General features: G+C 40.3%; 1 protein-coding gene and 1 long non-coding RNA gene across 2 annotated transcripts; one reads left to right on the top strand and one right to left on the bottom strand.

Moving 5' to 3' along the window:
* Positions 1 to 201: 201 nt before the first annotated feature.
* Positions 202 to 24,966, top strand: HSPA4 (heat shock protein family A (Hsp70) member 4). The gene is made up of 19 exons (XM_080997125.1): positions 202 to 697; positions 7,869 to 7,926; positions 8,867 to 9,007; positions 9,252 to 9,374; positions 10,474 to 10,573; positions 11,444 to 11,577; positions 14,003 to 14,247; positions 15,634 to 15,710; positions 16,311 to 16,462; positions 16,986 to 17,092; positions 17,398 to 17,531; positions 17,934 to 18,115; positions 19,125 to 19,229; positions 19,544 to 19,696; positions 19,837 to 19,962; positions 20,281 to 20,388; positions 21,336 to 21,455; positions 21,849 to 22,010; positions 22,977 to 24,966. Exons 1-19 carry the CDS (start codon positions 591 to 593, stop codon positions 23,181 to 23,183), a joined length of 2,541 nt encoding a protein of 846 aa, XP_080853251.1. The 5' UTR covers positions 202 to 590; the 3' UTR covers positions 23,184 to 24,966.
* On the bottom strand, positions 24,515 to 27,084 carry LOC308472426. Its single transcript, XR_013983503.1, has 2 exons — positions 26,971 to 27,084; positions 24,515 to 25,605 (listed from the first exon to the last, which is right to left on the bottom strand). It is a non-coding gene; the product is annotated as an uncharacterized lncRNA (long non-coding RNA).
* Positions 27,085 to 27,278: the final 194 nt, after the last annotated feature.

Here is a 27,278-nt window from a genome sequence, read left to right as displayed (position 1 = left end):
CGGCGCGCCCCACCCCGCGCAGCCAGTGACGCTCGGAGCGTTCGCAAGAGCTGCTTGGGGGAGGGGGCTTTCGGAGTGTCCCACCCCCTCCCGCCTGCCTTACCCTGGCTCCCTCCCACCGCAGCCGCTAGGGGGGCGGAGCCACAGGGCTTATAGAAAACGTACGTGCGTGCGTTGCGTGTGAGAGCAGGACTGCGCGCGCACCGCGGGAACCCGCAGAAATGGGAATCTCGCGAGACGCTTTCCCGCCTCCCCTTCCTCTGGACGGGACAGGATCTTTCGAGATCTCTCTCTCTCTTTCTCTCCCCGGCTGCCTCTTGTAGCGCCCGCCCTCCCTTCCCCCTCCTCGCGAGGAGGCAGCCACAGCCGCGCGCGCCGCTGCCGCCGCCGCCACTCATTTAAAACTGCCCCAGCGGCCGCTCTGTGAAGCGAACCGAGAGGCTGAGGAGGAAGCCTGCCCCTGTCCCTGGCCTGCCTAGCCGGCCCTCGCGGCGAGCTTCCTCCCTTCCCTCGGGGGCCCCTCAGGCCGCCTCGCTGCGTCTCCGCCTTCGCCCCCTTTCGCCGCCGCCTTCGCCCCCCTCAGGCTCAGCATGTCGGTGGTGGGCATCGACGTGGGCTTCCAGAGCTGCTATGTGGCCGTGGCCCGAGCGGGAGGCATCGAGACCATCGCCAACGAGTACAGCGACCGCTGCACCCCGTGAGTAACGGCGGGGAGGGAGGGCGGGCGAGTGTCGGGGGGACGAACGACGACGAATGGGGAGAAGGGCTTCCTCGGGGAGGGGGGCGGCGGCGTGGGAGAGGCTCCGGGGAGGGAAGCAGCGCAGTTGCGGCTAACTTGTCACGCCGGATCATCCCAAGGAGCCAAGTATGCGGGGCCTAGAGGAAAGGGCCGGCTCTCATTCAGATTCCCCTTTGCCTTCCCCTCCCCGCCCTCCTTTGTTGAGGTGGGAGAGTCTTTGCGACACATTTTTTCCCCTCAAAGAAAAAAAGGGAAGAAAGCGGAGGCTGAAGGTTTAATCTATGAGTAAGACGAGCCCCTCCGCCGAGAAGGAGGAGGAGGAGGAGGAAGTACCTTTCTCTTCCCCACCCCTCTCCTTCCCCACGTGCGTGCGCTCGGGGATGGTGCATTAATGGTTGGAGGCGACCAGCCGGGGGAAGCTGCGCTACCGCTTTGCGCAGAGGGGGCCAACCGGGAGGAGGCGGGATCTCGTGCTCTGCGTTCGTGGGGTTGCAAAATGCAGCCCATGTCGAAGAGTCATTCGTTGTTTGTTTCGGGAATATAGTTCTGTGTTGCTCCCATATTGTCCTTTGCTATTCTTGTGTGTCTGCTTTAAATGCCTGAAACCATCTGTGAGTTGATAATTGACCTGCTTTCGGATTTGTAAATTCTCCCCATAAGGATGGCTTTCTCAAATGGTATGTATATCTCTGCATGGTGCCGACTTGTGGGTCCTTCTGGTGTCAGCTGTGACAGCAGAAGCCAAAATTTTTGCCTATGTATTTGGGTGAAGAGCTGAGAGGCTTGTGTTAAAAACCACAACTGAAGCTCTTCCCAAAAAGGTGAGGCAGCAAAACACATGCATTATTGGGAAATATAATTGCAAATGTTGCTGAGGCCAGCAGTTCTCAGCTGGTATGATTTCTGAGTTTGCTTGTTTGGTCTCCTTCTCTTGTTGTATTTTTGGGATAGTTTTCTTATGCACCACACACAAACTTCTAAATCATATAGCAGTATGACATTACAGTGCTTTTTTGCTTTTTTATTGAAAACTCACCAAAGTGTCACATAGTTGTGGCAAGTTTGATTTTCAGAGTGGTCCCAATAAAGGCGTGTCCCATTATGGTTTTTTAATCGATCAACATGGCTACTTTTCTTTTTATTGTCTGGTGAGCTTTGAATATCTCAACACCAACCATGGTCAAGAATGCCTGTGTTCCTTTAGGAGGAAGGGTAAGATATAAATTGATGCAGAATTCGGCAACCAGGTTGTTCACCGGAGCAAGACAGTTTGAGCAAATTACACCAATCATGCCCCGACTTTACTGGCTGCCAGTGAGTTTCTGGGCCCAATTCAAAATGCTGGTTTTGACCTATAGAACCATAAATGGCTCAGGACAACAATACCTCAAAGACTGCCTCTCCCCATATGAATGGGTCTGGATCCAGGGGTCATCATCTGAGGCATTCTTCGTTTGCCTCCCCCATGAGAAGTCCATTGGGTGATAACATGAGTACAGTGGCTTCCCTTTTGAGGAATGCTCTGCTGGGGGAAGTTCTCCTGGTGCCTTCATTATACAACTTTAGGTGCCAGGCAAGAACATTCTTCTTCAACCAGGCCTTTTGCTGACATCCTATATCCTTTTAAAGGTGTGAAGGGGAAGGCGTTGCTGGCAGCATTCAAAACGCCCATTGTTCTAGGTGCAGGGCTTGTTCTAGGTGCAGGGCTTGTTCTAGGTGCATTTTGCGACAGGGAATTTCATTAATGTGAGAAGTTTCTGAGCTCTGGGAGCAGTACTGCACTTAAGATTTCAGATTAAAACTGCCACTGCTGGAACAAAAGGAGGACCTTTTCCTGCCTCCCCACTTCCAGCTACTCTCTGAGGACTGGAGAAGGGACCCTCATAAGAATATTAGGGGGGCAGGCAGGGGAAGTATGGTTTTGGTTTTTGCAGTCTTCAGATGAGCACTAGACCATGTGAAAAATGAATATAAGATTTTAGCTGCAGTTCATTCATTACAGTAGCAGCTTTGTATTCTTGTTATATAAGAAGTACCCCTAGACATTCTGTTGTGGTGCCCATAACCTAGGTTAAGGTACCATTTAGCTTTCATATCTCAGTTTTTAACACTGGTTGCTGGTTTGTTTTGTTTTTATTATGTATTTTATGTTTTTAAATAGGTCAGTATTAATCATATTGCAGATATTAGTTGTGAGTGAGTTAGTGAGAATTGACTTGCCTACCTAGTAAGCCTGCAATTGAGGTGAATTTTGAAATTGTGACCGTGGCTCATATCAGCTCTTGGTACCAACGTTTTAGAACTTGCTAAAAATTGTTTTTTTATCCCACGGGAGGCCAGTTGTACATGGAAGCTAAACTTTCAGAATGTCAAATAGATTGTCTTAACTACAGTACTTAGTGAGCTAGGAACAGGTATACAGGCAACTCCCTGTTGGCGCGGGGATTATGTTCTGAGTCGCTACGTGTGTCAGCCAGTGTTTGAAATTAGCCAGGTAGGTCTCGGCCACATGCTACCAAGTGAAGATGCCTGGGTGCTACGATGGCACGTGACCTGACATCTCCACCATCTGGAGGTGCATGCCTAGGGATCATTGGAGCTTGACAGTTTTCACACACTAATACCACATCCTGTAGAATTCTATCAGTTATAGTTATCTGCACAATCATAATAAATTTCAGGAACCAAAATGCTTTTTCTGTGCAGCCTGAGAGGGAGTAGTGAACAACATTATAGTTACAGTAATTTTTGTAGCTTGTCTTCACTTAACCCAACCCACTACCCTGCTCACAGTTGTGAAGAACATTCATACGTTATAAATGGTCAGTGTCATCATTAAGAAAAAGAGATAAGAATAAGCCAATATTTATGTGGACTGTCCCTGGATAAAGTGACTTTTCTTCAAGTTTTCAAAGTTTTCAAAGTTCTTAACCTAGCTCAAGGTTGTCATCTCAACCAGCCAGATGTTTAAACTGATAATCAGTCAGTCCATCATTTGAAAATGCCCCCAAATGGCAACTAGACATTCCATTTTGGCAACTGTAACCTGGTTTAAGGAGCCATTTGGCCCCTAGCTTATATATATATATATATGAGTTTTTAACGCTGCTCCTGAGCCTCAAGTTGATAGCAAAGGATCCAGGAGTACCCCAAGCTACGCACCCACTCCTTCAGAGGGGGCGTAACCCCATCAAGAGCAGGTGACCTCAAATCCATCCAGTCTAAGGAACCACCTGCTAACAGTGCCTCAGTCTTAATGGGATTGAGCTTCAGTTTGTTGGTCTCATTGCAATGGAAATGATGTATCAAAGAACCTAAGAACTTTAAAAGTCTTGTATTCATTTACTTATTTCTGAGACTTGTATCCTATCATTCAGTGTCTGATACTTTTTCTGAGGGTGGCATACAAAATAAATACAAGTAAGTTGCTATTAAGCCTTTCTAAAACTGGTTTTTGCAATTAAATTTGCACTATCTGGTAATGTTTTGAATTCCTAACACTTAAATTGTGGTGGTGAATGGCCTAAATTTCAAGCAAACAAGGAGAAAGACAATCCACGTGCAATTTGCTTGAAACAAACTATTCTTAAATAGGGAAGAAATGTTAACATCTGATAAGTTGTGATTTATGAACAGTTGAGAGCAATATAGTGTTACCTTAGTTTCTGGGTGATGTCAATGCTTTTTTATGGTTTCTGTTTTTATTGCCTTTTATAGTGCACTTGAGGCACTGCTAATGTTGCATAGTTTATTTGAGTATGCTACCAAGATGGAGATTGCTGTCTGCCTTGGAATTGCTGTTACCAAAATGATGGCACTATGGCGCTATTTTCAAGAGCTAATTTGTGTTTAGGCACAATTTTATTCTAGGATCTCCTTTTGTGAGATACTGTCTCCGTCTCAGTACACTGCTGAAAGGGGCTTGGATGTGTCTCATTGTGTCCACATCATACGCTCTGACCATCATACCCTTTAACCACAGTTTGCATGGTGGTCTCTGCAATTAGGGCTGTCGTTGTGTGTTACTAGACCCTTAGTAGGCTAGTTAAAAAATGCTGTTTTTTATGGGCTTATTTACAAGGTTAATGTAATACAGGCTCCCCCCCCCCCACTTTAGCATAATTGATTTGTGCATGACCGCCTATATGCACAGTGCCAAGAAATAATTAAATGATTTGATTGAAACCTTAAAATGGTGGAAGAGAGCTGGAGAGTTCTCATGGTGCATGAGGAGAACCCTTCCCGGAGCCCAAAGAGGACATCAGTGAGGACAGAGGAAGCCCCAAAAAGGAGGCACAGTGGGGCTTTATTTACACTGCCCAGCCTTCCCTCCTGATGTGTGGGGTAGTGCAGCAGCATGGCCTCCCGCTGGCCCCAGAGCTTCAATTCCAGTTGTGGATATTTTTGGATACAGTATTTTTGGTATGGATTGAAGAGAGACAGATAGGGTTTTTAAAGGGTGTTTAGAGGGTGCTCCCCACACAATTTTGATTATGTGTTTGGGGGCCTGGAATATAACCTCCACTAAGTGGGGAGTTGTCTGTATTTGTCTAGAAAGAACCTTTACTCAAACTGTGCAGATGCAAGACTGGTGCATGTTTAATGTCATCATGGCCTTTGCTGTTAGTCTGACATTGTAGGTTTACCCTGAGAAACTGGTTGGTAGAGGAACTCATCTCTTTTGTAATTACTAGCATTAGTTTGTAAAACTTGCCATGTACAGGAAAAGTACCGTATTTTTCACCCCATAGGGCGCACCTAGTTTTGGGGGAGGGGGAAATAAAGAAAAAAAAATTATCCCCCCCCCCAGGCGCGGGGCTGAGGGGGGAAGCCTGAGCTTCCCCAGCCCCCAGAACAGGCTGCTATCTGCAAGCCTAGGGAGCCCGGCGTGACGTCGCGCCGGGCTCCCATGGCTTGCGGAGAGCTGCCCGAAGCCCATGGTGCGCTCCGCTGCGCGCCCCAGGCTTTGGATGCAGGCAACTCTCAGCAAGCCGTGGGAGCCCGGCGGGAACTCCCGCGGGCTCCCAAGGCTTGCGGATAGCTTCCTGAAGCTTGGAGAGCGAGAGGGTTCGGTGCGCACCGACCCCTCTCACTCTCCAGGCTTCAGCAAAAGCCTGCATTTGCCCCATAGGACGCACACACATTTCCCCTTCATTTTTGGAGGGGGAAAAGTGCGTCCTATAGGGCGAAAAATATGGTATATATTTTGAATATGTTAGTAAATATGTAGTGATGAAGTAAAAATGGTTAGAAACATATTAACTAAAGTAATGTCATCAATGCCAGAAAAAAATTGCATGGGCTCAAAATGCATGTATACAGAACAGACCTTCTGTTTTACATCTAAAGGTTTTTTTCAACAATTATTGAGTCATGCAGGTTATAAATAAAAAGTGCTTTGTTTGCTTGGAACACAGGGGCAGTTCTGGCAAGTGAGGTGTATTCATAGCAGTAAGTTGCATGGTTGTCATTAAAATTGATGACAAAACACCCTGCCAGTTTGGAAGAAGTTGTGCATAGGTTAGTTCAAAGGTGACATAAAATCAAATCTCATCAGATAGTGATTTATCCATGACAACTGAGTTATTGTCAGCTCTTCCACCCACTACCCACCTCCTACTGATCTAGTACAGAACACTGGATTCGTGTGTGCTTCTGTATGCATTAGGCCAGATATAATTTGGGACAGGCCCATGAAATCCCAAGTCACCCCACATATAGTGGCCTTTGCATATATGTTGAAGTCCCCCAAGGCCAAAAGCCCCCAAGGCTTGGCCGGGGAGACTGTTATGCAGCAACATAGGTGGTATCCTTAACAGAATCTCAGTCCTGTTAACATATCCTTGCCTGACACATCCACTGCCATAGCCATATTCTGTTTCGTATTACCTGTATAATTACTGTACATGTCCTTGTAATGGCTTGATATTCATTTCTCTTTGAAATGAATCCCCAATTCAGTGGACCTAACTAACTTTATTTTGACTTTAAGAGCCAATCACTAAACTAGCATAAAAAGCAATATAAATAAGTATGGTATCATTGTTCAAGAATATGCAGATAGTGGCCTAAATGTTTACCCATGAAAAGTGTTGCACCCTGGGAATCGCTCAATTGAACAATATAAATAAATTTCCTTTATTTTGAATATTTGTATCATAATAAAGCTATATCTAGTTTAAGGGGGGGTGAGTGGATTTACTACTTCTGTAGCATCGAACATAGTATTATATTAAAATGCAGTGTGCCAGTATCAAGTAGTATGTGTAAAATCAGGGTTTATTGCCTTATTCTGATGGATATATTTTAAAGGGTCATTAATCTGTGTACTTGATAGTTTAGAAACAACAGGCAGCACAGTCTTGCTATTTTGCAAAGTTATTTTTCAGTATTCTTGTGATTTCAATGTTTGAAATAGTCTAATGAAGCAACATCTTTCTACACAGGAACCAATAGTGTTGATATTAACTTGGCTTCACCAGATGGGGCTTTTGTGCCCCTGTTACTTCAGCACTCCCCCAATCTTCAGGAATAGATTTTTGGGTAACCCTTGGGAAGGGTGTGGGGAAATCACCCTTGTGCAAACAGAAGGGGAACTTAGGATCCAAACTGATAATGCAATGAATAATCGTTATAATATGCTTGCTTTAGCAGTAAAAGTTCATCCCTGAGATAAAGGAGACAATAACAACTTAGAAGAAAGTTGTGGGTGGATTGTGTTATTATTTTAATTCAGAATAAAGGCATTCATAACAAGTAGATGTCAAGGAAATAAACAACTGTCTGATTTTTAGAAGACATCTGAAGGCAGCCCTGTATCGGGAAGTTTTTATTTTGATGTTGTAGTATGTTTCGAAATATGCTGTGAGCTGCCCAGAGTGGCTGAGGAAACCCAGCCAGATGGATAGGGTATAAATAATGAAAATATTATTAGTGGCTGTATTCCATAGAAGTGAGCTATTGGTGGCAATTTTAACTTTACCTAGCTGATAGAAAACCTCTTACAAAAGATCTGGTATTAAAGCAGATATTTGTAAATGGATCCCTTTGATTATAATGTTTTCACATCAGGATAAATTGATTTATTTCAACCTGTGTCTTATAACTGAACATGTTCTTCCCATTGTAGGTCGTGTATCTCCTTTGGACCCAAGAATCGTTCAATTGGAGCTGCAGCTAAAAGCCAAGTAAGGATTTTTTTTTTGTATTTGGAAATAATTAATAGAATCACCGATATAATAACGAGGACAGTAGTAAAAAAAAACCCCACACACAAAAATACTGAAAGCAGAATTTCATAATGCAGTTTTATTAAATATTTTCTGCTGGCTGTATTGATTTGACTTTTTAATGTGTGTGTATGCTGTATGCACTCTGTACTGTACTGTATAGCTGTGTTGCATGTCATGATAAACTGGCTGGGGCTGATGGAAGTTGGAGCCTAAAATACCTGGAGGACACCAGGTTGGTGAAGACTGATATACAAGATAAATTAAAGAATGTGCCTGCTCTTGTTAGGGCAGTGCTAGGGGCCAGAGTTGCTCTGGGAGCTTAAGGAGTTATTGAGCCCTTTTCCCATTGAGAAACACTAGTTGTGGCTACTAACTTTTGGCAGATGATTTGGCCTGCTTTCTGAGCTAAAGCAGGAGAATGAGATCTCTGTGCTCACCAGTGCTGGAGCATAGTGCCCAGTTCTATGATCAAACTGTACTAGAGAATTCAAATAGAATAAATCTCATTATTTACTGATAGAAAGCTAATTGTAAATGTAAATTTCCTTAGGAGCATGTTAATAGAATTATCAAGAATATGCACAGCTGTCAACTTTTCCCTTTTCTTGCGAGGAATCCTATTCGGAATAAGGGAATTTCCCTTTAAAAAAGGGAAACGTTGACAGCTATGAATGTGTAAGGGTAGTATCTTTTATATGCCACTTCCAGTAGATTTTCAAATGGTTATTGCTGGCTTCTGATTGCTTTTGTGATATTCCCCCCCGCCCCCAGGAAATGCACTTGTTGCTTTATATATAACACGGAAGAACAAATTAGCTATAAAGTATGATTCATCAGGAAGTATTAGAAATCTTCTATGTTACAAGAGGAAACTAAACTTTTTTTTTTTTTAAAGGTAATTTCAAATGCAAAGAATACTGTACAAGGTTTTAAAAGATTTCATGGCCGTGCATTTTCGGATCCCTTTGTTCAAGATGAAAAAGCAAAGCTTGCTTATGAACTTGTCCAGCTTCCCTCACACTCAGCTGGCATCAAGGTGAGTTAGTATGTATGTGTGCATTCAAACACACATACCAATACGCACATTATAGTGCCCCCTCCACGCGGTGATGTTTGATAGAAGTAAAAACAGTAGAATCTTTTTGGAAAATATCGAAAAACAGATATGGATGTGGTTTACTTCCTTTAGATGTTATTCTGATCAACACTAGAAATGCTTAGGGCTTTCTTGAATGTTGCAACATTAAAATGTGTTTGCTTTGTTTTATATTTCCACTAAGGTTATGTATATGGAAGAAGAACGAAATTTCACCATAGAGCAGATGACAGGAATGCTGCTCACTAAACTAAAAGAAACTGCAGAGAACGCGCTTAAGAAACCTGTAGTTGACTGTGTTGTATCTGTAAGTAGACAATATTTGCCTTAGTTTCTGTATGGATCTTTTGTAAATGGAAAGAGTATAATGGAATTTCAATCATATTGACTGGGCACTTTGTCCCTCTGAATTTGGTTAACATGAAAATCTCCTAACTAGATTTTAATTCCTGTTATTTTAGGAATCTTTAGTTTTCTCTAAGTTGCAACCAGATTTCTTCGTTCTACTTAAGAGTACAATTAGGCAAATATTTGATCTAGAAAACCATTGTTTAAGTTATCACATCTCGTCTAAGATTATTGATAAGAGTTCATCTGAGACTCATCAGTGTTGGACAAGATGACTCACCTTCATTACATAACAGTAATAGTAGGGGAAGGAGAGGTGCCATTTACAAGTTTACAGTTGGTCTGCAGATATGGCAGGGGCAGTTGAATTTCAACTGGAGCTTCTGGGAAAGGTAAAGGAATAAAAATGCATTTTGTCCTTTCAAAGCTATGTGGAGGTCTGCAGGCGCTCTGCTTTTCTGGTGTTAGGAACTCCCAGCAAGGGCAGAGCCAAAGCTAGCCTTTAATTTTCCAGCTTAGAGCTGGAAGGGGGCTGTTATGCTATGGTATTCACATACCCCAAGTTTAAGTTTGGAATTTCAGAAGTGCAGCATATGTAGTCAAGTACAAAACTTACATGGAAGGAAGGTCCTCGTCCAAATGTTTGGCTTCCAAGAGCTGCCAAACTCTGTGAACCTCTGCTTAATATTGCAGCTTCCGTCAATATTATTCTGGAAACCAGCCTGTGTGATTTCACCCTGTAGTAAAAAAGAGAGTTGGTTTGGGGTAAGAGATGACTAGTATTTTACTAATAAAAAAGTATTATTATTTATTTTGTATACTGTCCTTCATCTGAAGATCACAGGACAGTTCATAACATAAAAATACAGAGAACAGAAAATACAGAATAAAACAAACAAACCAATAACCCCCTCCCACAAACACATTATAATGTGTTGCTGTTACTGTAAACGGCAGTTTAGTTAAAAAATATGTATCCCAGAATTTGAAAAACTTTTTGTTAGACTTTATTTTGGAAAATTAGTTGCTGTAAAAATATGCTTTTGTCTCTCTTTCAGGTTCCTTGTTTCTATACAGATGCAGAGCGGAGATCTATGATGGATGCTACACAAATTGCTGGACTCAACTGCTTGCGATTAATTAATGAAACTACAGCAGGTGACTACTTAATTGTAATAAATACAGTGTGATGGCTGTTTCCATACAGCTTAAATCATTCAGGTTCTTTTGTATTAGGTTTGAAGGGTTTACCTGCTTTATTGTTGGTGCTGAAGGGTGAAATCATTTCCAGACACTGGCTGAAAACTTTAATTTTCGACTTGGGGCTGGCTCACACATGAATGAACATCACTTGCTTGCTCAACTTTTTGTGGCTATTTCTGTAGAAAGGTTTTGAGTTGGCACTGGGTGAAATGAAAGTTCTGTCTGGTAATAAAGCTTTGATGGCTTATTCATACATGGTCATCACTTGATGACAGTCAATGCAAGGTGAGCATTCGTATGTGAACTTGTTCTCTGGATGCCCCAGAAGCATGTAAGAAACATGTAAGACATGCTTAGATTAAAAGGTTTGAGGAAAACGAATGCTTCTGTTTTGTAGTTTTATTTGGAACTTTGCAAAGCAATTAATATTAAGACTTGTTTGAGAAAAATAAAGAAGCATCCAGAATCCCAAGGGAATCTTTATGGAAGCATCTAATGAGTTTATAGGGTAAGGATGGGGAACCTGTTTCCCTCCAGATGTTTCTGGACTACAACTCCCCATCATCCATGACTATTGACCATACTTGCTGGGGTTTATGGGAGTTATAGTACAACAGTATTTGGAGGGCCACGGGTTCTCCACCTCTGTTATACAGTATAGCATTTGTGCTTTGATAGCTTGGTTTTCTAATAATTTGCAGCCATATAAAGTTTTATATAATTGTTGCAGCTACATAATTGGGGGGAAATTGTTTTGTTTAAAAATAATGTATCTAGCTAGGAATGAAGATGTATTTCACTCATAGTGAACTGAATTCTCTCTAGTTGCTCTGGCATATGGGATCTATAAACAAGATCTGCCTTCATTAGAAGAGAAGCCAAGAAACGTCGTGTTTGTTGACATAGGCCATTCGGCATATCAAGTTTCAGTATGTGCATTCAACAAGGGAAAATTAAAGGTAAGTAAAGCTATGCACTTATTTTAATAATAGAATATATTGATTTTCTGGTATACAAAATGTTAGTGTCAAGAAGCATTGCTATGTCAAGATAACAAACTGAGTCATTAAATACATGTAATGTTTTAGTAGTTGCTGCTCGGTCATCACTTCTGCAAAAGAATACAAAAGTGTGATGGATCAGGCCATTATTCCATCTAGTCCAGTATCTTTTTCTCATAGTGGTCAAGCAGATACCTATGGGAAGCACAACAGCACTTTCCCCTCCTGCAGTTCCCAACAACTGGTATTCAGAAACATATGGTCTCCAGCAGTGGCATGTATTGTGCTTAAAAGAAAACTAATGAAAGGTGTTAAGGTGTTTTTTGTTTTGTTTTTTGTTTTGGTAGATAATGCATTCTCCATAGATGAAGTCAGTCCACTTTTTTCACTGTGCCTCTCATGGTATCTCATCTTTCTTGTAAAGATGTCTGGATTGACTCCAGTGTCAGAAATGCACTGTTTGCACAGGCAGTCATTAAGCACTCCTCTTAAAAGTGGCAGTGAGAGAGGGTTCAGCAGCTGGTGTTCAAGCTAAGCTTTCTTCTCCCTGCCTCCAGTTGTTACCAGAGCACTACTTGATAACCATATTGTAATCCAGCAGTTTTCAACCTTTTTGAGTCCACAGCTCCCTTGACCAACTACATTGTTTCTGTGGCACCCCTGTGGGGCTCAGGAGCCCAGTTATGTCACCCCTTGCTTTCAGAGCTGGAAGCTTCTCACCCTTTTTTCAAACACCTTCCCTTGTGGCGTGTTCCCTCAGCACCCCTTACCATCATTCAAGGCACCCCAGGGTGTCACGGCACACTGGTTGAAAACCACTGATCTAAACCATTTGTGAGGGTCGCCTGAGAAGTGGTGGATAAATAACAAATATGTAATGTCCCATTGGTGTTCAAACCTGTCATATTCTTATTCCAAAAAAAAATTCATCAAAAAATATGTAACAGACTTTGCACACAACAATGTGTAGGCAACTGCTTCATTGCCTTGTCAGAACAACTCAGTAGCGGTTCATATATAGAAGGCTATATATTCCTTCAGGGGTTCACCCATAAAAAAAATAACAGCTGATTGGATGCCTAACTTCTGTGCCTTCAGTGACTCACACATTTAGTTTAGCTATCATTTCAAAGAATGTTGGTTTTGAAAGGTCTCTGAGTCTGGGTGAAACTTGGATGCCTTCCCTGAAGAGGTTCTATGAAATAATGGTAGCCACATTAAATGTATGAATGGCAACTTTGTGTTGTATGCAGTGAAGCCATCACTCTTGAACAAGGACTTCCACTTGCACAATGAAACTTCTCCATCGCTTCTCTTCCCTGTGCCCTCAAAATCTGTTCTGGGGGTTCCCCCAACTAACTGAAGCAGATTTGGTGGGGAGGAGAGGGAGGGGAAATTCCATTGTGCAATTGGAAGTCCTTGTGTGAGTGGGTTGACTTGGGTGAATATGACTTTGTGGTTGGCCAGGTTGCATGCTGACACAGACGACAAGGAAGTGGATAGGCTGGTGTAAAGCTTTCCACATGCTGGTAATTTTCTCTCACACCTGAGTGTCCTGTTAGTGGTCTGTAGATAGTAGGGATGTTGTATAACTCTGTACAATGTTCTGTGTTACAATAAATAATAACAATGTGATAGTTTGTAAACCAGGCACTGATTTGAGTGAAATGCCAGTTTGAGCTAATCAAATCATTAGCGATTTAGAATATCGAAAAGGTTTTCTATTGGGAATAGTACCAGGAAGCCTAAAGGAAGAAGACAAGACCTTATATTTATACGCAACAGTAGCCACAAGGCTATTGTTGGCGAAAAACTGGAAAAGTGGTATTGTACCGACAAAAATAGAGTGGCTTGCCAAATTATTGCAGTACTACAATATATCCAAAACAATGGGAAAAATTGGAAGGATCTCAAAAGAGAAGATAGATAGGGACTGGAAGGTGTTTAAAAGATACTTGCAAAACCATATCGAAAAATCAGAACTCCTATTAGAATAAACAAGTTCCGTTTCAAACACTGAAATACTGAATAAGATGGATAACAATGTGTAATAGAAAAAGAAGTATGAAATTAGGCTAAAGGTGTGTGAAAGAAAATAATAGAAGTGGAAAGAAATTGCAATTGAGTAGATTGGAAGTCTAACACAAAGGTGGGGTGAGGGGTGGTGGATGGTGATGGGAAAAGGAATTATTTGTGGGATTGAGTGTAAGTATGTTTGAACACTTTTAAGGATTGTATGAAATGTATGTTTGTATGCTTGTCTATCTGTAATATATGTGGATTAATGAACTATTTTAACAATAAAATAAAATAAAATATAAAATAAAAAAAATTGAAAAGTAATCTTATTTAACTGAGATACTTTATGCCTTCTCTTGTAAAGGTTCTTGCAACAGCATTTGACACGGTACTTGGTGGCAGGAAATTTGATGAAGTATTAGTAAATTATTTTTGTGAAGAATTTGGGAAAAAATATAAACTAGACATAAAGTCCAAAATTCGTGCACTGTTGAGATTATCTCAGGAATGTGAGAAACTGAAGAAGTTGATGAGTGCAAATGCTTCTGATCTGCCACTGAACATAGAATGCTTCATGAACGATATTGATGTCTCTGGAACTATGAACAGGTAACTTATTTTAATTCAGTGTATTCATTTTTTTAATCATATGAATTCTGAGTGTCTCTGAATGTCTTTCATAGCTAAACCAATGAAATTGCTACTAGCCAGATGGGCAGGGTATAAATAAATTATTATTATTATTATTATTATTATTATTAGTATTTATTTACATATAGCAAGATGTGATTTCCCCCCCGTCCCAACAATGTACTTGGGGATATCACCAATTCAATGCTTAGATTACCTAAAGCAATAGAAACTCATTCCATATTACAGATTTAAGATAATAGAAAGAGGAATGTTTGCCACAACCTGTTTTCATCATGGTTGAATATGTTGGCTGCAGCTCTCTAACCCTTTACTAGAACGGGCTGAAGCCTGGAATAGGTGAAGTAGTAATAATCTCAAAAGAGGAGGTGGTTGCTGAATGCAGACTTAGATAGTCAATTATAAATTTTGTTATTCTTGAAAAAAATTCTAACAAGTGCAAATCTGTGTAAAACGAGCTTAACACCACAAAAATTTCTGTAAAGTATATGCTGGGTGAGAGGATAAATGTTAAAGGGAGATATGAACCACATTTTGTGGTTATGGCCAGTGATAGACACTTTTGGGGGAGGAACTGATGAATCTCACACATGAACCTGTGATATACACTTTTGACAATTTGCTTCCATTATTTAGGTGATAATCTTAAGCAGAAGAGTTAGTTTGGAGCTAAATGATTAATTAGTATAAATTGATTTATGTGGGGGGTGTGTGTGTGTGTGTGTGTGTGTGTGTATAAATTAAAAAAATGTGAATTATATATTTGTAGTGTTACAATTTAGTAGAATCCTGTACAATAAAAATAAATATAGGATAATATCCAATGCTGGTAATAGTAAGAAAGAGTGTTATTGGAATCAATAGATTTAAGTAACTTAAGATAATTGATTTCAGTAAGTGGGTGTACTTGAATATGACATACCATACTGTCCCAAATATAAGCCGCACTTTCCCCCCAAATTCCGACCATGAGAAGTTAAAGTGCAGCTTATATTTGCAACCTTGCGGTATGCAACCAGGAGTGTGACTCTCTCCCCCCCCCCCCATGCAGCCAGGAGCAGCAAGGAAGGGACCGGCTTATATTTGGGGTTTCTTTTTCTTTTTCTTTTCTCCCCTCCAATTTTAAAGGCGCGGCTTATATTCGGGCCAGTACAGTAATCAATCACCAATAACTGTAAAATTCTTAACATTGCTGTTCCTTCTAAATACACGTGGTGTCTTTACCCCTTTAAGTGCAACTTTGTAAATTTTGGAGAGGCAGGATTTAAGAGGCTGCAGGAAACAACTATATTTTATTTTCTGCTTTGTTTTAAAGTATATTTTCATATTTTAACTCACCCATAGGAGCAAATTCTTAGAGATGTGTGATGACCTCTTGGCCAGAGTTGAACCACCACTTCGCAGTGTTTTGGAGCAAGCTAGTAAGTGCCACTTTAGCTCAAAGATTAAAATAAACAGGAAAGGATTACACAAAGTAGTATAATATATGGAGGATTGGTACATTGAGTGTTCTATAATAAAAGCAGTAATCTTTGTTTTAGATGTCTTGTTAGCTTTTTGCTAGGCTGGCTTTGTATCCTCAAGGTAATGTTGTGGTTAACTCATTTTAAAAAACTAATAATACATATATTAAGGGTTTTTTTTTGTTTATAAGATTCTTTTATGTTAGAACAAGAGTTAAACTTAATATAGACCAAGTGTTCTTCCTCTGAACTGTTGGAACAATAACTCTCTTAGCCATGAAGTCCACTTTCATTGGCAACTGCTGCCCAGTTTACAGTATGTGAACAGAGACTTTCTTGGTGCTAATGAGTGGATCCAGCTGGGATGTTTCAGAGGTGTTCATCTTCCATTAGGGAACCTATTTCCTTTGGAGAGACAGTAAAGCTAACTTGATTTGTGTGTATCAAGTATAGCTGCAATTCCAAAATGCACTTGTAACTCTCATTTCATCTGGTCGGATTCTTCCAGCTCAAGTGAGTTCAGACTTTGAATGTCTCAAGTGTCTTTTCTCTTTACAGAGTTAAAGAAGGAGGATATCTATGCAGTAGAAATAGTAGGAGGGACTACAAGAATACCTGCTATAAAAGAGCGTGTCAGTAAATTTTTTGGTAAAGAGGTCAGTACAACTCTGAATGCTGATGAAGCTGTCACCCGAGGCGCTGCCCTGCAGGTAAGAGCAACTGTTGGAATATTGTAGACCTTTATTCAGTGTTGATTTGATCCTAGTTTCTTCAGTGTTGAGACCTCTGGGTATAGGGCGGTATATAAATGATAGTTATAATAATAATTAATGTTGGAAGAAATATTACACATTTAATTGAAAGGTAATACATTTATTTCCTACCTCATCAAGTGTGTTGTTTGTGTGGTTTGTTTTTAAAGGAAGTGCTGCTCAAGACACTCTACATGCTTTTTTGCAGCTGAAATCAGGCAACTTTTTTGGATTTTCTAAAAATCCAATGTATCTCAATAGTTAGACTATGTTTTTGGGAATGCAATACAAATGGAATCTACTTGAAAGTTATTTTGAAATCCTAGCTTAAAGAGGTGCACTTAACCACAATAGCAGATAGACATTGTCAAATCAAATTATATTGGGGGGGGGTTAATAAACCATCAGTGCTTTTATATTACAGCTGACCTGTGCTTTAATATTGCACAACTTATTTTAATGGTTTTTTTCCCCTTTGCAGTGTGCTATTCTATCCCCAGCTTTTAAAGTGAGAGAGTTTTCTATCACAGATTTAGTGCCATATCCTATTTCTTTGAAATGGAATTCCCCAGCAGAAGAAGGACTAAGGTAAATATTTAACACTTTAAAGTGCTTCTGAAGGACTAGCTACTACTGAGTCATACCCAATTCTATACTATTTTATATAGATGTGCATATGGAATATTTGAATACAAAAACTTCAATCTCAGTTGTTTGGCTTATAATGAAACGAGCAATAAATTTATTATAAATTGCTATGATTGTTGTAGGATATAACACAAACGTTTTCTGGGTCCACTAAACATAGCTGCTCCTGTCTGAAATGGCAGGGTAGCGTGTTCTTAAATAGATTATATAAAGATGTACACTCAAAATAACCTCCCTTCCTATAGTGATTGTGAAGTCTTCCCAAAGAATCATGCTGCACCATTTTCCAAGGTCCTGACATTCTACAGAAAGGAACCTTTCACGTTGGAAGCTTACTATAGTTGTCCTAAGGAATTGCCTTACCCAAATCCTGCCATAGGTATGTATCCATAAGAAAGTAATGTTGACTTTGTAATATAACTGGAGTGAGAGCCTAATTGCAAGTTTCTCTCTAATTTTGTTGGTGAGATTCTTTTAATATTACTGCAGCTTCCATTGTGCTTAGGATTTGAATGTGTTTAAACTGGGAACTAATGTAAATATTAATTTGGTGTAAAGATGCCTACTAAATGGAAAGGTAAAAGCTATGTAAAGATGAGTTTTGGAACCAGTTTTGTACTCCGTTGGGGATGGGTAGGTGTTGAGTGCATGCCAAGCTTCTCACTCAAATCACAAAATGTTTTGCTACTATTAAAATAGCACCAAATGCTTGCTGTTAAGAACCACCGTAAAATTACTGAATTTACTTTTAATAAAGTTTCTGTCTTATTTTCCTGTTTAGCTCAATTTTTAGTTCAGAAGGTAATTCCCCAGAAGGATGGAACCAGTTCAAAAGTTAAAGTTAAAGTCCGAGTAAACATCCATGGCATTTTCAGTGTTTCAAGTGCATCACTTGTAGAAGTTCATAAATCTGAAGAAAGTGAAGAGCCTATGGAAACAGATCAGCATGCAAAAGAGGAAGAGGTAACTTCTATTAATTGTCATATGCCCTTGTTAGCCTAGCTTTTAGCAGTACAGTCGTACCTTCGCTTACGCATCCCTCCACTTACATAAACTTTGGGATACGTAAGCGGCAAACCCAGATTTTTGCCACATGCGCAGAAGCAGTCCCTCTGGTTGCGGAAACCTCAGGATCCAACCAGAGCTCCAGAATGGATCCTGTCTGCAACTGGAGGTACCACTGTATCTTACCACTGATATGGGTTGTCCAGAATAATGAACTTCGCAAACACAGGATTTGAAACATTCCTTTAACAAGGAATGCTGAAGTTGCTGACAATGAACTTTGACTGCATCTTCACATGTTCAGTGAAATAGACTATGCAGCTGTCCCAACAACATAAATACATTTAGGTAAATATATAGGAAACTAGAATGTACCCACAGGGATGAGGAACCTGTGGCCCTCCAGATGTTGCTGGACTGCAGCTCTAATCATCTCTGACCATTGGCGCTGATGGGAATTGGAGTCCAGTAAAGGCCCATATTATCCCCATCCCTGATGTACATTTTTTTTAAAAAAAACCCCTCAAGTTACTTGTAAATAGAAAACAAGCTTTTGAACCTTTTAAGCTAAGCAGCAATCTGGATTTCTATAGTCATAGCCTCCTCTTTGGCGTGTCTCCCTTCCTCCAGCTCCAATAGTCTTTAAAAGCCAGAACAACATATGTTATTGTCAAACGTATTGTGCTCTTGCTGAACATTACTGTTAGGGGTATGTGCTGCCTCTGAGCTTTAAAGTGCTTAGAGAATTTGCTGAGAGAGGACTTTGACAAGTGCAGTATGAGAAGTGAGTTCCTTCCTTTGCTCTGAAATTGAGAGCTGCCTACTTTTCCGCCTTGCTTTAGTAGTGGAAGTTTAGAAAGAAACGCACTACAAGGACATGAAAGAAATTCAATTGATTTTCTGTCAGTCACATTTAGTAAGATCTGTTTCCTTGATCTATATTCAAAGCTTTATTCACTAATTTCAGAAGATGCAAGTAGACCAGGAAGAACAACAGAAGGAGCAACACAAGACTGAGGAACACCAGCAACAAGCACAAGCTGAAAACAAGACTGAGGCTGAAGAAATGGAGGTAAAAATTGTGTGTTAAACTAAAATGTGTTGACCAATAGCCTCCCTATCTTTGTGAGAAAGTTAGAACATATGCTAGACTAAACAGGCATTTTCTCTGTTTACGTATTACTTCAAAGATAAAAATACTTAACAGGACACAAGTAGCCAGTGGGGCTTGAATAACAGTGATTTGTTTTAGTGTTGAGTTCTTCGTGAGAATGCTGGTTCCCAACATAGAAAAGCTTCAGTAAAAAGAACTTGAAACAAATGTCTGGAAGCCACAATTGATTTGTCACAGTTTCTTTTTCTGTTTTGAATTCTGTTTTAATGCAGACAACTCAAACTGGATCAAAAGAGAAGAAAACAGATCAACCTCCTCAGGCTAAAAAGGCTAAAGTAAAGACTACGACCGTTGACCTTCCTATTGAGAATCAGTTGGTGTGGCAGATAGGAAAGGATATGTTGAACTTATTTATTGAGAATGAGGTAAGCACTAATGTCAGTGGAGAAAAGTTTTTTACAATTTACTGGTGGTTGATGCTGAGTTGAGGGGATCATGTAATAAATCACAAAAGCACAGAGTAACCTTATTTAATTGAAACAAAAATGTAATATGTTTCTGACAGGGCAAAATGATCATGCAAGATAAACTGGAGAAGGAACGGAATGATGCCAAGAATGCTGTAGAGGAATACGTTTATGAAATGAGAGACAAACTCTGTGGCGTGTATGAGAAATTTGTTAGTGAAGAGGTAAGTGCTTCTAAAAACAAGTGCTATGAAAGTTAGGATCTGACCTGTTCATGCAGTATCAGCATTGGTGGCTTACATAGTCCACTAATCAGAGAACTTTCTCTAAATCATTGATGGGCAACCTCTGCCATATTGGCTTAGTTTCCCCCAGCATAGGTCCTAATTTGGCCTATGAGGTGGTTCCACCAAGTTATGCCTACCTGCTACATACAGGATGTCATGTGAGCTGAAGATTCATGTCACTTTAGTTAAGCTGAAATGCATTGTTCGTTAAAAAAAAAGTACCCACAATTTGCTTTATTTACATTTTTTTCCTAGGATCGTAATAGTTTCACTCTCAAGTTGGAAGACACAGAAAACTGGCTATATGAAGAGGGTGAAGACCAGTCAAAACAGGTTTACATTGATAAATTGACGGAATTGAAAGTAAGTGGTACTTCAAAAACTGTCAAACTTGACTTAGCTGAAACCTGACATACAAGGGTCTATCTGCAATACATGAATGTTGCTTGTGCATTGTAATTACCGTGGGAAAACATTCTGGCAGCTGGGGTGGAGAGTGAACTAGCTGTGCTAGGATTATACAGGCTCATCCAGGTTGGCCAGATTGTATACAGCATCCCTCCCAGCATTTTAGGGGGGCAGTTCAGGGTACCCCTTCCTCCCCTGCTCCCACCCCACCTACCTTTCTCCAGTCGTCATCCTCTGCAGCACCCATCCTGTGCCATGTTGGCAGAAGCAGTGCAGGCCTGGCCGACCTTCCGGCAAGCCACACCCAGCCTGCACTGCATCTCTTGATACGACGCAGATCCAAGCATCCATCTTGGGATTGGGAACAGAAGCCAGGGCGGCTTCTGCCAATCCGTCATGTGCCAAATAAATCGGGACACTTGAGGGGTCTGATACAGTAAACCTGCAACTCACACACATTTAACGTGTGTGCATTCAGCTTTGTGTGCATGGTGAAAGACACAAGGTTGGATTCAGTGAGTGGAGTTTTGGGGAAAATGACATTAGCAATCCCACCCACAATTGAACCCAATGTGTTTTGTCTATATGCGATTTTGGCTTTAAGCACCATCTGCAGAACATAACCCCTGGGTAAGTTGCAGGCTTACTGTATAAATGTTAACTTTAACATGTAAATTATACACTTGTAAAGCAATCACAACAAGCATCTTGAATCACCAGCTTTCCTTACAAGATATTATATTTAGAGCTTTCTTTCTGTGTTGCTACTACAGTTCTCTGCAGTCAAGACATAAGCTGCTTTTGAAATTAATATGCTTTGTCTGTCTTCAGTCCAAGTGTAACTCATCTTACAAGTGTGGTTCAGATCAATAACTGTCTTGGTAAACTTCTCTTCAATTCAGGCTGTGGGACAGCCTATTCAGGCACGATTTCAAGAATCTGAAGAAAGACCAAAAGCCTTTGAAGAACTTGGAAAACAAATCCAACTCTACATGAAAGCTGTTCTTGCTTTTAAAGCAAAGGTATCTTTATCTTTTATATGACAAGTTACTATTTCAAAATTGTCTTAAATATTTTCAGTAGTAAACTTTAAGGCAGAAATCCTTTTTCCTTTTCAGGGCCTTACAGGATAAATTTTCAGGTGATGGTTGCTATGCTTGGAAATTGTAGTCTCTTCACATAGCAAACAAGCAGATTTTACTGCTTATCCTCCCTCTTAACTTGATATGTTTTAATCAGTAGAGCATGATATAGTGCTCTTCTGTTAAGTTTATTTGTTTAGTAGACCACCAGGCTTCATTCATTCAGATTATTTCATCAGACTGAGGCTAAAGTTTTTTTTATGATTTACCAAAAGGAGGAAGTGTAGAATAGCATTACTCTACAAAGTCACATTTCACTACTAAAAATTTTAGGATGAACAGTACGACCACTTAGATCCTGCAGAAGTGGCCAAAGTGGAGAAGAGTGCAAATGATGCAATGGAATGGATGAACAACAAACTCAATCTTCAGAACAAGCGAAGCCTGTCTTTGGATCCTGTTATCACAGCTAAGGAAATTGAAGCAAAAACAAAAGTAAGTAATAATTTTGAAACTGCAGGGGAATGATGAAGTTAAGAACCTACGGAGCTGCCGTCTTATATGAAATCAGATCATTGGTCCCGTTTAGCTCAGAACTGTCTGTACACAGATTCTCTCAAGCATTTTGGACAGCAGTATTTCCCAACTTTACCTGGAGAAGCTGGAGCATTTGATATGCAAAGCAGGTTCTTTACCACTGAGCTACAGTCACTCCCCATAAATTGAGTTAAACTAGTGTTGCACAGTGCCTTTAATTAGTATATTAATATTCTTGAATTTTCTACAACTGAGAGAATTGCATAAGTTATTGTACATTCTGATTCAGTTGGTCCATTCACATATATTTTCCAACTGTTTTCTTAACCTTATGTTATGGTTTATTTATTGACTACTTTTTTGTCCCAAAGCCCTCCAAAGCGGTGAACAATGTATTAATTCATATTGTGCCCACTGCAAACATACAGCTGCTCCAGCTTCTCACCTAGGAGCAAGCCAACACACAACTATGTTATTATTTAACAAATTCATAAACTGCTTCAGAGCATGAAGTCATCAGTGTAGAAGAAGTATAACGATCTAAAAACAATAAAACTATCTCTGCAGACATACAATTAATAATCTGTAAAAGAAACCACTCACCCACATGGCTCCCTCACACTTCTCCCACCCCAAAGGAGACACCCAAAGCTGGTGGTGACCAGCTGCCAATTGTGACCTCCAAAAACTAGGCTTCCCTGCCTTCCTGCTCCCCCCCCCCCAAAAAAAAAAGATGTATTGCTGTGGCAAAACCTTCCAGCCACTTCAGGCTGTTTTTCGCCAGGTACTGCAGAAAGAGGCTAGGGAAGTTAATGTTGGTATCTAGCTGCCAGCCATGGTCCTGCTACTGCTACATTTTGGAGAGCAACCTTAACATAACTACTTAATTTCCTGGTGTGATGTGCTCTGGTTCTTTCATTTTAGGAACTGATCACTATGTGTAATCCTATAATCAACAAACCTAAACCCAAGGTGGAACTTCCAAAAGAGGATCAAAAGCCAGCAGAACAGAATGGTCCAGTAGAAGGCCAGGGGGATGGCTTCGGAGCGTCTCAGACTACAGAACAGAGTACTGATTCAACAGCCCAAACATCTACAGAAAAGAAACTTCCTGAAATGGACATTGATTGAATCGCAGTTCCTTGTTTATATTAGAAACTACAATAAAGCTTTAAGTTTGTCAACTTTATTATGTTCTGAGTATAAACGGGGAGCCAAGTGAGAGCTGCAGCTTCTCACACTAACTCTTTTTAGATCAGATTGGTCAGTATAAAGCATCTTGACTCTTGGGTAGCTTAATTAAATGGTCAGATAGGTTCTTTCTTTTGCCATGACTTTAAAAGCCCACCAGTAACCACTTAGATTTGCAAAAACAGTCACAGGTGATCATTTTAAAAGCGTGAGGATAACAGGAAGATAATTTTGTTCTAATCTGCCACTAGGTTTCTATTGTGAATTGCAGCAGCTGCATTTATAAGTATTGATAGACAAGTTCCAGAAGTGTTTGCAGTTCTGGTTTTATTGCACAAGAGTAATATAGCAAAATACAAGTTTGTGATCTGTCTACAATTACAGAGGCAATAATGGCATGTTTCCTAGCTGGAAGTATAATTCATTTCACATTGTGCCATTGATAAGTTATGTGAGGTATATGGCGCCATGGATCAGATTACATGTTTGTGCTAAATTCAAAGAATTGAAAAGGCTGGAGTGGTTTTTTCCAGTTCATGTCCGCACTCCATTATTGATGTTCTGGGCATTGTATCAGATTGTTTATCTGATATGCAGAGTAGCAAATATATACCTAAACCTGCTATTAGATATGCAAAAATGTATACTCATGGTAAAGTCGCCCCAGCTATATGAAATGCTGTATAAATTTCTGTCTCTAGTTGAAGTAGTTGCTTATGCGGGGGGAAAGAGGATACTGCTTGCTGTCCACGCTTCTGGATAATTCTGATTGTTAACCCTGAAGAGGATATTTGCTTCCTTCATTTTGGAAGTGCTTAGCTTTATCTTCTGGGCAAAACAAGAAGTCTGACAGTTTCTCTCATGTGCTCCTCTACACTATGGCTGTTTTGCTTCTAGTATTGATAATTGTCATATAAACTTGTATGTGTTGAAATAGGAATGGATACATCCATACACATTGCAAGAAATAAATGCACTGGATTGTACTGGATTTTTTAAAACCCATTTATTGGTGAAAGACACAGGTTGGATTCAGCAATCTGCCAACAAAAGGGGGTGAGCGGAAGCCCACTTTTCTGTTCCCCTGAAGTTCGGGGAATCCTGATAAGTGGTGTAGGGGGTATTGCAGAAAAGTGAGCAGGTGCAGGGTCCTTTGGTCCTCTAGGAGGGGAAGATAATTTTGGGAAGCTGTAGGGACTGGCAACAGGAGGCAGGGGAAGAAATGTCAGCTTCTGCTTGCCTCCCTCTATTGCCAAATCTCTCAAAAAAAATTTTAATCTCAAGAGATCTATGAGTTTAGTCCAGTCTTTTTGCAAATAGCTTCTTGTAAAGCAAGAAAACACTACCACACAACTGAGGTGGATTGTTTTAAGAAAGTAACATTCTTTCATCAGTTAAGTCATACCTTAAAATCACACATGGATCAAACAATCTGTTCCGTTAGTTTAGACTAAACTGGTACTCTGCTACAGCAAAGTATTGTGTGCTAGTATCAAAGTGGTTCTTTAACATGCAGAAGTCCATTTTTTACCTCTGGAAATATCCAACTTTTAGTTAAAACAAAAATCCTTGATTATGGGCTAAGAAAAGACTCCAGAGATCACCTTGAGTCTAAATGACAACTCAGAATATTATTGCTGTTTTTTTCTACCTGTTCATCAACTGCTGCCTGTAATTGACTGGGCAACCCTTCTACTGAAATAAAAGCTTTAGGTCTATGATGCCCCATTGTTTTGTCAGCTTTTATTTCATGGGGGGGGGGGGCGGGAAATAGTGCAAGTTTCCTTAAATCTGAAAAAAACCCACCATTTGCTTTTCACTGTGCATGAAATGATGAAATCAGTACTGCTGTACATCTATACAAATATTTAATCTTACCATATTTATGTATGGGCTTGTATGTAATGTTAGAGCTAAATAGGGTGTGTTCTTCCCAAGTGTTTCAGAAATTTGGAAAGGGTAAGAGAGGTAGAACCAAACTGGAATGAAGGGGAATATTTAATGTGGGAAAAGACAACATATGCAAGGGAAGAAAAAGGTGGGAGTATAAACATACAAGGTGCTGGTAAAAGGAATGGGAAGTCATGGGGAAATAGCTGATATACAAGGTTGCAGCAATAGAATAAAGCATCTTAAGGTGTAAAGGTTTGCTTAGGAACAGTATGCTGCTTTCAGCATGTTGCTTAAGAAGGCAAAAGGAGCAAAAAAAAAGGGGGGTTCCTCTTTATTTCAGAAATGTTTTTAGGTGCAGGGTTAATATTTTTTTCTCTGTGATCCAGTAAAATTCTGGTGGTGAGAATCCTGAGGGCATGAGGTTTACAGTAATCCAATGGCAAAAGTTTCCTGCAGTCAGCTGCTTCTCCTATGGAGAAATAGTACTAACTGAAATTACATCTATTTTCACAGATCCTTTTGCAATGAAGTCCAACTCATTATTTCCACCTTTTCAGTAGTATTCATTTCATTACAACTACTGTATGCATCTGGTGTTTTGATACCCTTATAATCTGTGGAGAAAAATGTTAATCTTGAACAACAACAAAAACTACGATGCAGTTGTATCCCGCACTAGATAACCTGACCAATATTATACGTCCCTTTTTGCACAGAGAGAAGCAGGACAGCTGTGTGAATGTTGCACCATGTTTTATACTAACTAGCCTTCTAAAGATGTGTGTGCGTTGAGGTTGATACATGCTTAATGCTCTGAGTACACCTATTACATTATAAGCAGACTACTCCCACTGAAATGAATAGACCTGTTAGTCATGTCCATTAATATCATTGAATATTCTCTGAGTAAGGCTAATGGACAGAAGCCACTGAAATCAGTGGACCATTTCAATAGATCTGTAATATCAGCATATTTTTCCAGGGACTGTCTCAGAATTATAGAAGCTGTCTCTTTCTGATGTGATCCCAGAATGTCGGTGTTTTCCTTTTTCCTCCTTCATATATCGGGAGAACAATTAAAAGTGTGCAGGTGCAAAACTAGGTCCTGTTTATCCTGAAAATAAAATCCCTGTACCAAATTAAATAAATTGTGAAGCTGGCATACAAAACCTTCCTATAATTTTGAAGGAAAAGGTTACCAATCCACTTTAAATTCTTTCATTGCAATGCTTCAGCAGCCAGCCATTTCTCTGGAAACACACGGAGTGTTTATTCCTTTAATGTAAATGGAGTCTTATACTGTCTATACTCAGAAATAAGTGCCACTGTTTTCAATGGAGCTTATTCACAGGTAAACTGCGTCAAGACCAGGCAACCTTACACTGCACTCTGAAGCATTTTTACTTAGAACTAAGTCACACTAAGTTCAATCGGATTTACTTTCTGGTCAGTCTCACAGTTTCTATTATTACTATTATTAATAATAATTACAGTATATCTCACCTCTTCCCGTCAGGGACTCAAGGCAGCTTACTGCTAAAACTTTTATTTCATTCCATTCATCTGTGAAGATGTTGCACACGATCCCTTCCCTCGCACATTTTTTTCTTTACAACAACCCTGTGAGGTAGGTGAGGCAGAGCCACCAATGTCAATGTGCATATGACGTCTTATGTGTGCAGGCGATCAAACGCACGAGAAGCTTCCTGATTGAGAATAGGATGTCCCTATTTTCATCAGAAAAACGTTGGGAGGGTATGTGGTATCGCCCTGAGATTAATAACAGTGTAGACTGCAATGCTAACCCCACTTGCTAGTAGAGTGTAAGCCGTACCGAATTCAAAGGGAATGACTTAAGCACCGCTTAAAGGTGCTTACGATGCCACGATCGCACCTTTCAGCAAACTCTCGCCTATTCAACTGTTTTGTTGGCGAAACGCAACGTCACAGACCCGGATCTCCATGTCGCGCTGTAATCACACACTGCTGCCAAGATGCAGCAGAGTCAAACTACACACCCAAAAAGATACACAGGTTATTTACAAGTTAAACTGATTTCGGCAAAAAAGGGCGTCTTGCCCAACACATTTGCAATCCACCCACGTTCCAAAGCGGCCAAAAAGTTCTCACTGGGGTCGGGAG

This window comes from Podarcis pityusensis (genome assembly GCF_964106645.2).
Source record: "Podarcis pityusensis genome assembly, chromosome: 2".
Taxonomy (NCBI): domain Eukaryota; kingdom Metazoa; phylum Chordata; class Lepidosauria; order Squamata; family Lacertidae; genus Podarcis; species Podarcis pityusensis.
This window is presented reverse-complemented; position numbering and strand designations above follow the sequence as displayed.

Excerpts from the sequence above, each read along its gene's own strand:
- HSPA4 (XM_080997125.1), top strand. The coding sequence starts at position 591 with ATGTCGGTGGTGGGCATCGACGTGGGCTTCCAGAGCTGCTATGTGGCC. Across the intron at positions 9,375-10,473 it reads TAGTTGACTGTGTTGTATCT|GTTCCTTGTTTCTATACAGA; the intron begins GTAAGTAGACAA and ends TCTCTCTTTCAG. Across the intron at positions 15,711-16,310 it reads CAGTGTTTTGGAGCAAGCTA|AGTTAAAGAAGGAGGATATC; the intron begins GTAAGTGCCACT and ends TTCTCTTTACAG.